This window comes from Lissotriton vulgaris, chromosome 6, assembly GCF_964263255.1.
Source record: "Lissotriton vulgaris chromosome 6, aLisVul1.2, whole genome shotgun sequence".
NCBI lineage: Eukaryota > Metazoa > Chordata > Amphibia > Caudata > Salamandridae > Lissotriton > Lissotriton vulgaris.
Window position 1 is genome coordinate 201,097,071 of NC_141694.1, and position 14,983 is coordinate 201,112,053.

A 14,983-nucleotide genomic window follows, 5' to 3' on the forward strand; every position below is an offset into this window, starting at 1 on the left:
GGAAGATCCATATGGATAGCATTGTCATGAGAAATATGACATTTGACATAGTGATCTCCCCCCCAAAAATCTGCTATAAAAAGAATGTGAAAATGATGCAGTGGCTAAATAGATATCTGTATTGCTGTGCAATATTTCGTAATAACTAGTGTTACATGGTATCTTATGGTAGAAGTCTAAGGGCCAGATGTAGGTAAAATAGATTTACCGATTTTTAATTACCGAATTTTACCGATTCTGTAATTTTACCGATTCGGTAAAATAATGCCCCTACATACCTGTCACCCATTTACCGATCGGTAACGGCCAAAATCGGCCGTTACCGCTCGGTAAATGGCCTCAAACGGCCACCTACATCTGGCCCCGAATCTCTAAATTGATATTAGAAAAAGCACATTTTCGTGACATAGGAGTAATAGTGCCCCACCCTGCTTTTTTAACCTACAGTGAGGTGACCAGTTCTCTTCTGGATTAAATGTTGCAAAGACCCGAAGGCAGGAAGTTGCACAAAGTAAATAAATCATGGATTTCCATTTTGTACCATGTTCCCAATTCCTAGGGTACATGGGCACTTACTAGAAATCCAACAACAGAGATTATTAACTGGCCTGCTAGAAATGTCTTATGTTGAGGCAAATAACCTCATAATTGGTTGGGGGACCTCTTAATTATTTAAATGTGTTTTTTGGGAAAGGATGTAGTTTGAAGAAAGACACTTTAAATAAAATAAGAGTGTAAAATAATGTACAACAAAATGCAAGTTACGAAACCCCTTAATAATGATGGTCTTTCGTGCACAAATCCCCTCTCTATTTCCCTGCTACAAATAGAAAGTAAGCTGGTGGAACATCGGAATAGGAAAAGTCTGCACTGCCACTGCGTGCCAGATGAAGAGCATCAGTGGCATTGCTGTAGTAAGGCAGAAATATGGGGCAGAGAAAACATCGAAAAGTAATGTCATGTCACATTAAGAGAAAGGAGGAGCAAAGGATGAAATTGGGTCGCAAACAAAGACAATTAAATTTTTAACTGAACTGTGAGTGAAAAAGTCGGAAATAGCCAAGCGAAAACCCTGTTAATCGTTGGCGAAATGATCATTTTGATGCATGTTTAATGACATTGTGGGCAGCCGCGGTCGGTAGTAGGAGTTTCTGCAGGGCGGTGATGTGGGGAGGGGGAGGGGCAGGGGCATTTGGCGATGAAGTGCGCGCAACTAAATTAGTTTTATTTATATGTTTACTTACCTGTTAAACTCCGTAATCCATACATTACTACCTCCCCCTCCCCGTCCCCACGTCACCGCCCTGCAGAAACTCCTACTATCGTCCGCGGCTGATTTTGGGGCAGATTTACTTAGCCTTTGCATCGCCCTAGTTTCATGCAGGGTGACGCACAGCAAAACACTGCTTATTTGGGATATACAAACCCACGAAAGGCCTGATCCGCATGAACTAATGTGGTTTGTAAAGAAATGTAACGCAACACAGCAGCTTGGGCTGTGTTGCATTACATTTTTCAGTGGTAGGGGTTGCATAAGTGGAGCAAGGGTGTGCCCGGGCATCCACCCGTGGATTGCACACAATTCCAGATTTACTTAGGTTTGTAAAGCTGGAATTGCATGAAACTGGTACGCCTACCACAGAGAGGTGTAACAAGGAGAAATATATTTATATCCTCCTTTTTATGCAACGCAGCACAGCAACTTGCCCAGCTGCCCTGCATTGCGTGCATTCTTAGTAAATCTGACCCTATATGTATGAAATAAAAGAGTGACCTGGTCGACCTGCCGAGACACTGACACATCTCCCAGCACCTGCGTACACTCCACTGGCTCCCTATCAAAGCTAGAGTCACCTTCAAGATGCTCACCCACGCCCACAAGGCCCTCCACGACACCGCACCAGCATACCTGAACAGCCGACTCAAATTCCATACACCCCAGAGGACCCTATGATCTGCCCAGCTCTCCTACGCTGTGGTCCTGTGCCCCAGAAAGACCAGATTGGGTGGCTGCTCCTTCTCCTTCCTCGCGGCACGAGCCTGGAACCCCCTACAGCTCCACATCAGACAGACAACATCGCCCCCCATCTTTGCAAGAAACCTCAAAACCAGGCTCTTCGACAGCCCCCCCTGATGGACTGGAGCCTGCTAACAGCACCCCTACCAGCGCCTTGAGACCCTTACGGGTGAGTAGTCGCGCTTAACAAACGCCTGATTGAACATTTGTTCATGATCTCAAGCTCTAACATCTCATTATTCCTTCACCTAAATCATATTCTCAGCATTAGTTGCCGATTCAGGGAGGGAATTGAGACAGGAATTTTGCACAATAGCTATCTATACACAAACAAATTTACCAAGTGGAATGTGAAAAACTGATGATTAGTGGAGAAATTATTTTATGGTAAATTTCTGAAAGATATCCACCTGTGAAGTTTTCAAATCATTTCCCAACATTCTAAAATGAAATTATTTTCTCAGCATTTAATTGAGGATACTTTCAAAGCAATGCAATATATATTGCAAAATGATATGCTTAGATAGCTCATTTGTCCAAAGTATAATGATGCGTATGACCAGGCAGATTTCTTGTCTAGTGGCCATTATTTTTTAACTTAGTGTCACATTGTTCTAGTATCACCATTGGTGGAAGTTTAACATTTTTAATGGCATAACAACTAAGCTGAATCCACAGCTTACTTGCCAGCCTAAAAACTAAGATCCTTTGGAAACCCTGCTTGAATATACTGTTCCGCCATTTTGTTTAATCTTTTGAGAAGAATCCCTTTTTTATGTGTATCTTACTTGCCCAGCTAATTTTGTGCCTGCCATTTTTTTCAGCTGAAACCCTCACTCTTTTGGACCAGTGCTCTTTCGAATACATAAACATTTGTGGCATGATTCAAGGGACCAGTGACAACGGGGACTGGTTGCATGAGAAAAGCACCCCGGGTGGCTTAGATGATCACACGTTACTGGGGCAATGTGCAGGTAAACGACACATATTAACATACTGATAACTTGTGTAATGCTCTGTGTGCATTGTAAACACCAATGGCATGATGGACTGGACCTTCAAATACAATGGCATAGGCCATTCACCATGGTTGAAGTGATGTTTATGAATATAGTACAGAAATGGGACAAAGTCTCAACAAATGTGCCTAGGGCTGGGTGCTCTTGTTAGTTGTAAAGCTTTGCTGCTTTGATAAGAAGGACCTTGGAAGGATAAGCCATTCTTGTTGCATGACTATAACAGCTCTTTGACCTCAGCCAGCCATTTATTAATTTGTCTGGATTCGCTGAACCTATTTTGACCCTTTAGATTACTTTATTGCAAAATATTCTTTATCGTATAATGCTCAATTCATACTTTCTAATATTTTGGGCGTACTACATGAGTTGCACCAGCGTTGAGCACTATTTTGTTGGTGTAGTTTTGCACCATCATATGTAAAACACGACTGTAAGAAAAACTACATTTGCACCGAATGACCAGTGAAAAATGTCAATTTTCTCTTATGCGTCAATTTAAATCTCATTTTCGCATCAGTCGGTCAGTACAAATAGAAGTGAAAAATTTTACTTGTACCTGTTGAAAACTGCCAGTGCTATAATTTCTGTCCCCGAAAGTTATACTATTTCTTCTGTTTATATATATATATTTTTTAAATACATTTCTGTTTTCTCCATGCTTATATATTTGAGAGCAGTTTGGAACTCTCTACCAAAACTCTGACGTGTTGACTTCTAATTGGGGCTCTCGTCATACACCCGGATTGAATCCAACAAGCCTTGGCAAATGCAATCCACGCAAGATGTCAAGATGGGCTTCGGTGCAGACCAGCAAGCAGTGCTTAATTTGTAAAATTTGAAGTGCAGGTGCTCAAATGTTTGACGGAGGCCACGCCCATGTTTCTCTGACTCCACCCACTTGCTATATTGGCTCCACCCACATCGGCAACTGGCACTGCTAAACGCCAGATGTAATATATACAAATAGCAAGTAACAAAAGGATCTCTCTGACAGAAGCAGTAACACGTGTCACTGACCTTCTTTACATGATTATATGCACTTTTTGATCAGCATGGTAAACGTTCTTTGCAGCAGGTATAGTAACCATCTGGCATCTGTACTACCTTACAAGCAGTCACAACTTCCCCTAAACAAAACTCCTGTCTTTCTCTATGAAGACAATTAATCACCAGTTATCTTGACATTTGAATGTATGCCTGAATATTACTGGAGGCCAGGAAGGAACTGGGCAGCAGGTGCTTTTAAAACAAGAATATACTGGCTGTGCTGGGGCCTGGGCCCACCCGGCCCAGTCACAAGTCTAAGCCTCACCAAGAACAACGAGTTAGACTGCATTGCACGCAGTATAATGGTGACGTGACTAGACCCTGCTCAGCCTGCTGACTGACATCTTCATTTGCTCTTTACTGTCCTCTTAGTCTGTGTGTTTTCAATGTTTTGTCTGATGAGGATTCCGAGGGTGAAAGGGAGGCACGCATGACTGTGTGCACCCAAACAAAAAGTAGTGTTGGTTGGTTTGGCAAGCAACAGCAAGCAATTGCCATGGGCTACCGCCCCTTCAAAGGCAGTTAGTTCACCTGCAGGCCTTTTCTGTGTTTATTGTTTGTTTTACAGGCATGTAATGCAGAGGTGATAAGCGCGTCTGCCCCAGGGAAGACACTGACAGAGGCGGGGCAGGAGAAGAAAGTTCAGGAAATGTGATTTCATGGGCCCACTGGGTAGGGAGAGAGGCAAAACGTAATACATTTTTACAAAACGAAAAATGCCTACATTTCAGATTCATTTTACTTGTGTATAGTCAGTATAGCTGATGCAAATAAATACCTGAGTCTTTTTGGAATTTTGGTCTTGGGTTACGTATGTGAGAAAGTACATTTATTGGAGAGAAATCAGAATAGAGCTACCTTCATTACTCCAGTGGCATTGATACACTTGTTTCACTTTTAGGGCGGTAATGGCATAGACACTTTTTGTTGGGACTGTTGCAGAGATCTGTGTGTAACCTGCATGCCACAGGTTTAAATGCTGGTAAGTTTAAGGGTGTAAGCAGCCAGCAGCCCTCAGGCACATATTGACCGGTCACAAATTTAATTTGACTAATGCGTGCATTCTGGGAATTGTAGTCTGATTGCTGTCCTACGAAAAAATTAGATTAAGATTAGACCACGACTGGGAAAATCGTGTCCTGCTGATCTGGAGAAGTGTGGCTCACTGGTTAGAGCAGGCAGACCCTGAAGCAGAGGTCAGACCCGGGACCAGGTTTCAATTCCTGACGCGGCAGGGTCTTGAGCTCAAATGTCCACGGACTCGATAATTCTCGCTTCGGTGCCTGACCTAATCATGGGTTCACACTCTGCAACTCTGGGCATTAAGCTTGCTTAATCTCCACAACGGCCCCCCGCGGCGGGATGCCTGGCTTTCACCTTGGGGATGCTCTGTAGGGGCTATCTCACAGGGAAAAGCCAGGACGGGTTCCCAAGGCAAGCGCTTATAGACCCCTAGGTGATAAGCGCTATATAAATCCAACATACAATACAATACAAGTTGGAACTACTTGTAAACCCTTGGAGAACTACCTCAGCGAGCCAATAATCTACAGCACAGTTTGTGTATGTGTAAAATGAATATCGCAGAATGGAATCCTATGGAGAAACTCAAATTGTTTCGATTTTTTTGGTACATGCCCTTGAAGTTTTGCGAAGTTTCCAATTTTCTAATCACTAAAGCTTTCCAAGGATACTTGGTTTACGTTTGCTGGAGCCCGTGCACAGTTTTAAGTACATTGGGAGTTAATGTTCACTCTCGAACCCAGACACAATGACAAATATCTACAGAGTTCTTTTCCACCAGTTAACCCTTTGCTGGAGTTTCTCATGCTCCATTATAAATGCATGCAGAGTTTTTGTCTGCAAGCTTAGCTTTCCAAATAAACTCGAGCAAAAGTCAAAGTTTTGCTGCAAATGTGAGAAGTAAACTTTGTGAAGTTTTTCATCAAACTTTGCTAAGGTTGCTGGAAAATATATGAGCATCTTCATACATACCCACTCCTACTGTGGACACAGTATCGTATTATAGCCATGCATTCACCTCGTCCTAGTTGTCCGTATTGCGCTAGCTCTGCGTTCTATTTTTCTTGGAAAAAGCATCTGAACATAGCGCAAGAAACAACAAAATAAACCCCAGGAGAGGAAATTGTCTGACGTCCGGCAGGAGAGATTGAAGTCAATGATGATGAGTGCAGCCTTTGATACCGTGTCCCATAACATCCTTCTCAGCCGTTTGCAGGGAGTAGGAATTCGAGGCTCAGCACTATCATGGTTGGAGAGTTTTCTTTCCGGGAGATCACAATCTATCAGCCTGGGCCCCTTTCGTTCCATCTCAAGGGTGCTCACGAAAGGGGTGCCACAGGGCTCATGCCTTAGCCCAACATTGTTCAATGTGACCCGTAGGCATCAGAGCGCTTTACATACACACAGTTAAAAAACACAGAACTAGATTGTTTATTTATTTTTATATTAATTTCTTCTATAGCGCAGGAATCAATCCCGTAAGGGTATCTCCGCGCTTTTCCAGCTGTAGAACGACAGGTAGTGCATCATAGAAGTTAACTAGACAGGAATGCTTCTTGATAAAGAAGGGTCTTTAGTGTCTTTCTAAAAGACAGGTGGTTGGTAGTCATTCTTACATCAGTGGGAAGTTTGTTCCATAAAGCAGGTCCAACCGTGGAGAAAGCACGATCTCCTTGTCTGTATTTCTTAGTTGCAGGGGGCTTTAGAAGGGCTTGGTTGCTAGAGCGGAGAGACCTGCTGGGCTGATACAGCTCAAGGGATTAAGACAGATATTTAGGGCTTGCTCCGTAGAGACATTTGTGAACCGTGCAGCATATCTTAAAGTTGATACGCTGCCGTATGGGAAGCCAGTGTAGTTCCTTCAGCAGGGGCTTAGAGGGAGTCCTGGCTGGTGCACTCATGACCAGTCTTGCTGCTGTGTTCTGGACTACCTGCAAACGACCTACAGCATCTGCGTTTGCTAATGTCAGCAGGCCGTTACAGTAGTCCAGACGACTGGTCACCAGGGCCTGTACAAGTGTCTTCCTATAGATGGCAGGGAGATACGGGAAGACACGTCTAAGTAGGCCGATGGTGTGGAAACACAACCCTGCGATGTAGTTGGTGTGTTCCTTCATGGTCAGCTTTTGGTCTAACTTCAACACTGAGCCCCAGCCGCTGCATTGATTCAACACGCCAAGAAGAGATTGAGATTCAGTCAGATATTACAGTTCCTGACAGAAATACGAAGTGAGAAGAAGATGTTGGTGACTCTGTGACACTCGTGTGGAACGTAAAACTACAGTCAATAACAGCAGCGCAGCACTTATGGCGAGCGTAGAGCAGCAGTGCAGCACTCACTTTGTGCCACGCAGTATAAAAATCAATTAAGTACTAAAGACGTGTAGACCCGGCCCTGATAATTAAGCGCCGTTGCTAAGCGCTGGCAAGCACCGGCACAAATAAAGCACTGCCAGCAAGGTCCCAGGAACTCCTCCTTTGGAGAGGAGTGGGAGAAAGCCTGGAGCAACCAGGAAAACTAAAGAAAGTGAAGATTGGTCTTCGTGGGGGCTCACTAGCCAACGGACTAGGAACCGCAAAGACGCGTCAAGCTGAAATGCACAAAGCGGGCCCACGGGACACTCGTGGAGTGTGGGCCTCTGAGCTTCAATGCAAAAGGTGCTCGGAGCAGGGGCTACAAATACCCCAATGCACAACTTTGGGATACCTCGGGAAGTAGGTGATGTAGCAAGGATGCAGGATGTCCAGGAGTTCCGGTCCCACGTCTCTCAAGTCCGCCACAGGTCTCAGCTTTGCTGGGAGCACATGTCAGCATCAGAGATGTCTCAAAGTCCATGTCCTGTGTTGCAGATTCTTCGGGATCCGGCGGGAGCCTCGAAAATGCAGACTGGCAAAGATGCTGTTGGTGCCTGTTTGGACAGGGTGGTCACTCCTTGACCACAAGGGAGATTTCTTCCGTCTTCCAGTCGAAATGGAATGTCGAAGGTCCAGGAATTATGTATCAGAGTTTCGTCCAGGGTAATCTAAAGTCCTAGGGACTGGGGTTCTATACCTATAGCAAGTTTAGGGGTTGGACATACCCTATGGTCCCTCCTATGGGTGGACCTGGAGAGGAGTGGTTACACCCCTTCCCCTTTGTCCAGTTTCACGCCAAAGCTGGAGATGAGTGCCCCAGCAATCGGTTTGAACTGGGAAATGCATGGAGCATCTTGTGTGCCCCAGGCAGTGTCTAAAAAGCATTCACTGAATGCAACCCACCCTAAATACACAAAAGCCTGTCTGGGGAGGTGCTAGCACCTCCCTGGACAGGAAACCTATTGTCTAGGTCTTCCCTGCTGGAGTTTCGTCCAGCAGCAGGAGGGCAGACTCGTGTCTGTGGCAGGAGCATATATTTTGTGATGCTGGGGCTCTTTTTAAATTTAACCGTGTTTACCAGTAACTACATGTCTCCCTCTAGAATGGTGGAATGCTACCCCCGCCAGAATTGGGGAGGGGGTATTATTCCAAAGTGTTTGACACCTTACACAACATGTTTTGATAAAGCCAAACCAAAGTTAGCATTACCCGCGAGGATTATAATGCACTTAAGAGTATATGTATGGCTATATCATAGAACAGCTATAAGGAGATGGTTCCAAAAGCTGCAGAGGGGCTCAGTTCTACTATGGCACCCTCTCACACAAAACCAAGCACTCTGCCTCCAGGATTGTCAAGGCCTGCCATAGGAGTGACTTATAGCTTACTATGTGTCTCTATATAAGGTAGATATAGATATGCTATATCTAAGTGAGGGGTGATTACACCATCTTACCCAGGCTGTAAGTACAGACCTGTGGTTTCAGTTTGGAAGGCTAACCAGGGGTGGCATAATACATGCTGCAGCCCCTGGTAGGCCTAGGGTGCACCTATGTCCTGGGTACCTAAGGTACTATATACAGGAGCTCACAAGGGTGACCCAGTAACCAATCTGGTATGTACCTAGAGTACATGGAGTCCATTTTATAGAGAAAGCAGATAGACTGGGGCCTTGAACGGCAGGGTCCCAGTCCAACTAAGTCGAAAACCAGCAAAATACCCGGCAAAAAGTGGGGTTAACCATATAGGCAGATATCTACCTTCCTAGACAACGCCCCCCCCCAATGAAAGGAGATAAGGCTAACCTTGTTCAGGTAAGCCTATATTGACTAAGTGGTCATATAAGGAAGTACCTGCACTAGCATAGTTACCCCCTGTCTTACGGTCCACTAAGCCATCCCTCACCCTAAGGGTATCAGAGAGTCTCCACCATAGGGAATCACTACCTGTGGGGTGTTTTGGCAAAGTAAAAGGCTGGTGCTGGGATGGAGTACTGAAGTGAGGCTCCACTAAGGTTGGGCTCAGCTTCCTCCAATCACTATCCACCATACATGCCTTTCTTTCCATGACTGAGTTGCACTATGCTTTCAGAGTCAACCTCTGGCTGCCTACAGCTGAGGGTTGGATCCCTTGGGTCGGACCACTGGAGAGACAGGGCAGGTTTGGAACCACTGGATCCCAGGTTTGCCTTGGTCCAACAGAGTCCATCTGGGGAGGTCCCTACTCAAGGGTGAGGGGGATCCCTCGGAGTGTTGAGGAATTTGCACCTGGCTAGGGTTACTAGACTGGGTGCCCCTAATCTCCTGAAGGGGGGGTTCCGCTGGACAGGGGGCCCTTTGGGGTCCACTGACCTCTGCAGCCCTGGGCTGACTGCGGCAGGGTAGATAGGGGCAGGTTACCTGCTCCAGACTGGGTACCACCTTGGAAGGGACCACTGACACCAGGGGCTCTGCCAGGCCAGGCCTGACTACCTCTGGGGCAGTTCCTTCACAAGGGGGAGGGTCAGTTCCCTGAGGAGGCTGACCCTCACCTAAGTTCTGGTGGGAGGGAGACTTTTCTTCCTCCCCAATGCTCTCTGTCTGAGTGGAGTGATCCATAGTTTCAGGCTTCACAACACTACAATCTGTCTGGGTTTTGGCTGTGGCCATCACAGCCCTACCAACCTTTTCAGGTAGGCCTACCATTCTGGAATGGGCTTCTTTTTCTACCTCAGCCCAGGCTGAGATTTCTAAATCATTGCCTAGTAAACAATCTACAGGCAAGTTTGTAGACACTGTCACTCTCTTTGGGCCAATGACTCTTCCCCAGCTGAGATTTATTACTGCCATGGCCTGATCTGACATGACTCCATCAATATTGGTCACCAGGTATGTAAACCCTGGTAAAAGCTGTTCTGAGGGTACTAATCTTTGTGTCACCATGGTGATACTAGCCCCTGTGTCCCTATAGGCCACAGCTGTCTGACCATTGATGTAGGGCTCCTGTCTGTACTTGCCCAAGGTATTGGGATAAGCAGTGACATTGGCAAAACCCATGCCACCATCACAGACTAGAGTTGCTGTTGTAGGGGACCTGGTTAGGCCAGAGTCCACCTGAGTTCCCTCCCCAAGAAAACCCAGCCAAATTTTTGGGGGCACTTCCACCACCTGGGTGATTACTACTAGTAGAAACAGGAGGTGTTGGAGTAGTACTTGGAGGAATGTTTTCGTTATTGCTGGTTTTTGGGCAACTGCTGTCAGTTTTCCAGTGGCCAGGTGTCTTACACACATGGCAATAAGGTTTCTTGACAGTAGAGGAAGGAGTTTGGGACCCACCTCCCTCAGAGGAGTTTTGGGGCCCTGTTCTGGATTTATCTTTAGATTTATCCCCACCTTTCTCTTGTGGTTTGGTAGAATCTTTCTTCCAGTCACCACCCTGATTTTTAGGCCTAACCCTGGTTCCGACCCATTTGTCTGCCTTCTTTTCCAATTCTTGGGGAGAGGTCAGATCGGGGTCCACCAGGTGCTGGTGTAAAAGCTAGTTTTGGCAATTTTTAAGGATCTGCTCCCTCATAATCAAATTATACAATCCTGTAAAGTCTTGTATTTTGCTGCCCAGTAACCATCCTTCCAGAGCCTCAGTAGCACAATCTACAAAATCAGTCCAGTCCTGAGTCTGTGTCTTCTGGGTGTCTCTGAACTGCAACCTATACTGTTCAGTGGTTAAGCCAAACCCATCTATCGGAGCACTCTTCAGGACTTTGTAATTGTCAGCATCCTCTTCTCTAACAGTGAGGAGCTTATCTCTACCTTTGTCTGCAAAGGAGAGCCGCAAGATTGCTGCCCACTGCTTAGGGGGTACCTGCCGTACTTTGCAGGCCCTTTCCAGAGCAGTTATCCATTTGTGGATGTCATCCCCAATCTGATAGGGAGGGACAATCTTGCTTAGGTTTTTGTGGTCATAAGACCTATCCCTAGCACTAGGGATGTTGCTGCCACCAAGGGACTATAGTCCCCTCTTTTGTCTCTCTCTTTCAAGAGCCAGAGTCTCTTTCTCAAGGGCAATTTATTGCCTCTTGATCCTAAGCTGGACTTCCTTCATCCTAGCTTCATCTTCCCTCCTCTCAGGTGAACTTCTTCTCTTATGAGATGAGGCAGAGGACCCTGTTGATGACCCAGAATGGTTAGATTCCACTAAAGGCGATCTTGCCCTTCTAGGTACACCAGTAGGCCTACGTGGGGGGATAAAGGGAGGCCTTGGTAGGTCCTCTCTATCTCCAAGTAGCCCTGTGTTCTCCAGGTTGGGTTCATTAACCACTTCCTGGTCGGCATCCTCATCATCTTCAGAGTCCTGGTGGGGCACCCCAACAGGATCTTCTTCAGATGATGGATGGCCCCCCTCCCTACTACCTTGGGTATCTGGCTCTGATGCTTTGGCTAAGTCATCTGCCACTAAGATATCTATCAGGTGTTGGGTAGTGGGACTCTGTCCTTGCTTTAGTTTCCTTATGGCACACAAACCTCTTTACTCTTGGAAAGAGAATGTTTCACACTTAGAAGGCAGCACTGGGCTGTCTTCGTGCAGAGGCACACTAGGCCCTGCCTTTAAAGCCATGACTAGTGAGGTGTGCGCACCTACCTACACAACTTGGGACCAGATGTAGGAAGGCTATTACCGGTCTGTAACGGCCAAAATTAACGAATTTCGGCCGTTACCGACCGGTAATAGGCTTTTCTGATGTAGGGGCCAAAATTAAGGATTCGGTAATTTACTGAATCGGTAATTTAAGGAGTCGGTAAATTACCGATTTCTTAAATACTGATTCGGTAAATTACAGAATTCCTAATGTAGGGAGCACTTAAATGAGTGCTTGTCCCATGTTAGGATTCGTTTTTTACCACCAACTACAAGTTGGTGGTAAATAACAAAAAACACCCAAAAAGGAATTTTATGCAAATTGCTTCAGTGCCATGTTGCAGACATAAATGTCTGCAACATGTGCACCCATATACAATTGAGGGGTGCAACAGGGTGTCAAAGTGACACCCTGCCACCCTCCAGGCCCATAGGACAGTGTTTAAGCTTGTAATAGACCAGATACTCAGCCTCTTATACAAGGTCCTGCTTGCATCAAATTTCAACAACAAATATATACAGTGGATTTGGCTACAAATCACACCAGTGGTTGGGTTCAAATCTCAAGTTGCACACTTGAAGAAACTGTCTGAATCTGACAATTATGCAGATTGCTTAGAATATTACATGTGGGTGGGTTCGTCAAGTTGGGGGCAATGATTACAAATTTGCAACAGTCAAGGTAATGGATGGCAAGAATCTGGATTAAGACTTTATCAGAATGAAAGCAATACCAATACATCTCTGTGTTGTGACAGATTAGGTGGCACATACTGACCAGTTGGAGGAATAAACTTGTCCCTGACAATGAAACCTCAGCTGACAACTCCAGCAGAAACCCTTTACCCACTCATTGCTCATCAGGGCTATTGTTTTATTTTTCACACAGCAAGTTCCATTTTGGGGGGGTGTTTTATGAAAAACACAAAAGGCCTCTGCACCAGCAGAGGGTCTTTTAGAAAAGAGATACTTGCTATGCAGGTGGGGATCTCTAACTATGGTGGGTGGTCCTCTGCCTGGGGAGGAGAACAAGCCCTGCTCTTTCTCAGTTGTCTAGTGTGCTGCCCATCAATAATTGAATGATGCCCAACGTGTATTCCTCTGTACTAAAAATTGCAGAGAAGTATGGCATGAAGAAGTGAGGTAGTAGGCAGGAACTGCCAAGCAAATTATGATGTGATTAATAGAAGCAAATTGTGTTAGAGACTGAACTGTCCTACGGTGTTGGTCTGTTGAGGTTGGAAAAGTATTATCACTGAAGGTTTGCAGTGTGACCTTCCACTGATGTGGAACACTGTGATTCAGGCACTATTACTGACTTCTCAGTATGGCGGACACATGATCCCATATCCTGTACGTTAATGACAGTGCCAGTTGGTGAGGCCTCTTGAGGGATTTGCAAGTTCGCATGGCAATTTTCTTTTTCTGCTAGTAATCTCTGAGAATCAGAATATGCCTCAATATTGCCTTACTCACTTTCTGGAAACTTCAAAAATCTTTAGACTGCAGCAAGCAGATATTGCTTCACATTCAACCCTATCACATGCTTGTGAAATCTGTTATGTTATATTATTATTCTGGTGGCAGTTATGGGACTCGCATGCCACAGATTCATAGGCTATATTCTGTCCAAATCATAAGGATTTACTGCAAGTGTTCTAGATTTTAAAGTCATGTTTGCAAATCCCCATGGAAAGGTAGAAGGGGCTTCTCCAAGCACTAATTAAGGAGCAGAAAGCAGTAACAAAAAAACCTTCAGTCTAACCTGAGACATCTTGTGGACAAAAGAATGAACAAGACACGATGAAGCGATATGAGAGGGTATGTCAGTGATTCTTATGCATTTGGGTGCAAGGAAGGATGGCACATTTCTAAATATACCTTTGGGACCAACGCCACACATATAATTCAGTGAATGTGATGCAGAGTGGATCAAATATAATCATATTTTCCCCGGACCAATCAAGTTCGAACCGCCAGTCCACATCCCTCCAGAGAGGCTCACAAGCAACACCTGAACTTTTTGTTTTTCTCAGTGTGATGCCCTAAGTGCAACAGGTATGCCCAGGTGTCGGAAACGTTTTCTTCTTCCATAGGAATCAAGTTGCACTTCAATCATGAGGCCCGATAGGCTGAAACATTAAATATAGCTTACCACAAAAAGTTTTTCCTGCAGAGAATTACAACGCAGTCGTTACAACGGCCGAGTTGTAACCACGCATACCATTACTCTGCAATTCGGAACAACAACTTGCGGGGGAGCAGAAGGTGTTTCCCTACTGTTGCACATACTGGAGTTGGAATAGTAAATGATATGATTTCAACATCAAGCACCCCCGCAAGACGTTGTTATGACTTGTGGGGTAATGGCATGCGTGGTTACAAAGTGGTCGCTATAATTACCTTGTAATTCCCTACGGGGAAAAAGCATGCATTAAAAAGAGGTTTATTCGGCTGAAACTGATCTGGGGTTGCCTATGTTCCTTTTACTGGGGACTTGGCTGGCAGTTTTGGATGAACATCTTCAACTGGAATAGAACCGAGTCTGATATGTATGAGGCTGGGTCTTTTCTGGAGTGGCATAGTAGGCAAAAAATGGCGAACTGGAATAAAGCTCAAAGGAATTTACGAGACACTAGACATAATTCAAGAAGCACTGTAGGCTTAGAATGCAGTGGCAACCCAAGGGGGCTTTGTGCACTAGGGGATAGTGGAGCAAAGAGTGATGACGCAAGTGAAAAATGGGTGAACACAGCGAAGGGCGCAAAGTGACAACGTGAAAGAACAATATGTACAAAAACAATGGTTCGTCTTCAATAAATGAGTGATTAATATTGGATTGGGAACCAAGGTAGATGATGCGCGAAGAAGGTTGGGGGTGGCGGTGGGGAGGCAAATGGATGCGCGG

General features: G+C 45.3%; 1 protein-coding gene across 1 annotated transcript in view; it reads left to right on the forward strand.

Annotated features, from left to right (window-relative positions):
* Positions 1-14,983, forward strand: part of LOC147707020 (meprin A subunit alpha-like) — a 90,899-nt gene that overhangs the window by 28,507 nt on the left and 47,409 nt on the right. Inside the window, exon 9 of the mRNA XM_086926245.1 lies at positions 2,842-2,991. Within this exon, the coding sequence (XP_086782371.1) occupies positions 2,842-2,991 (150 nt within the window). The remainder of the gene's footprint in view (positions 1-2,841; positions 2,992-14,983) is intronic.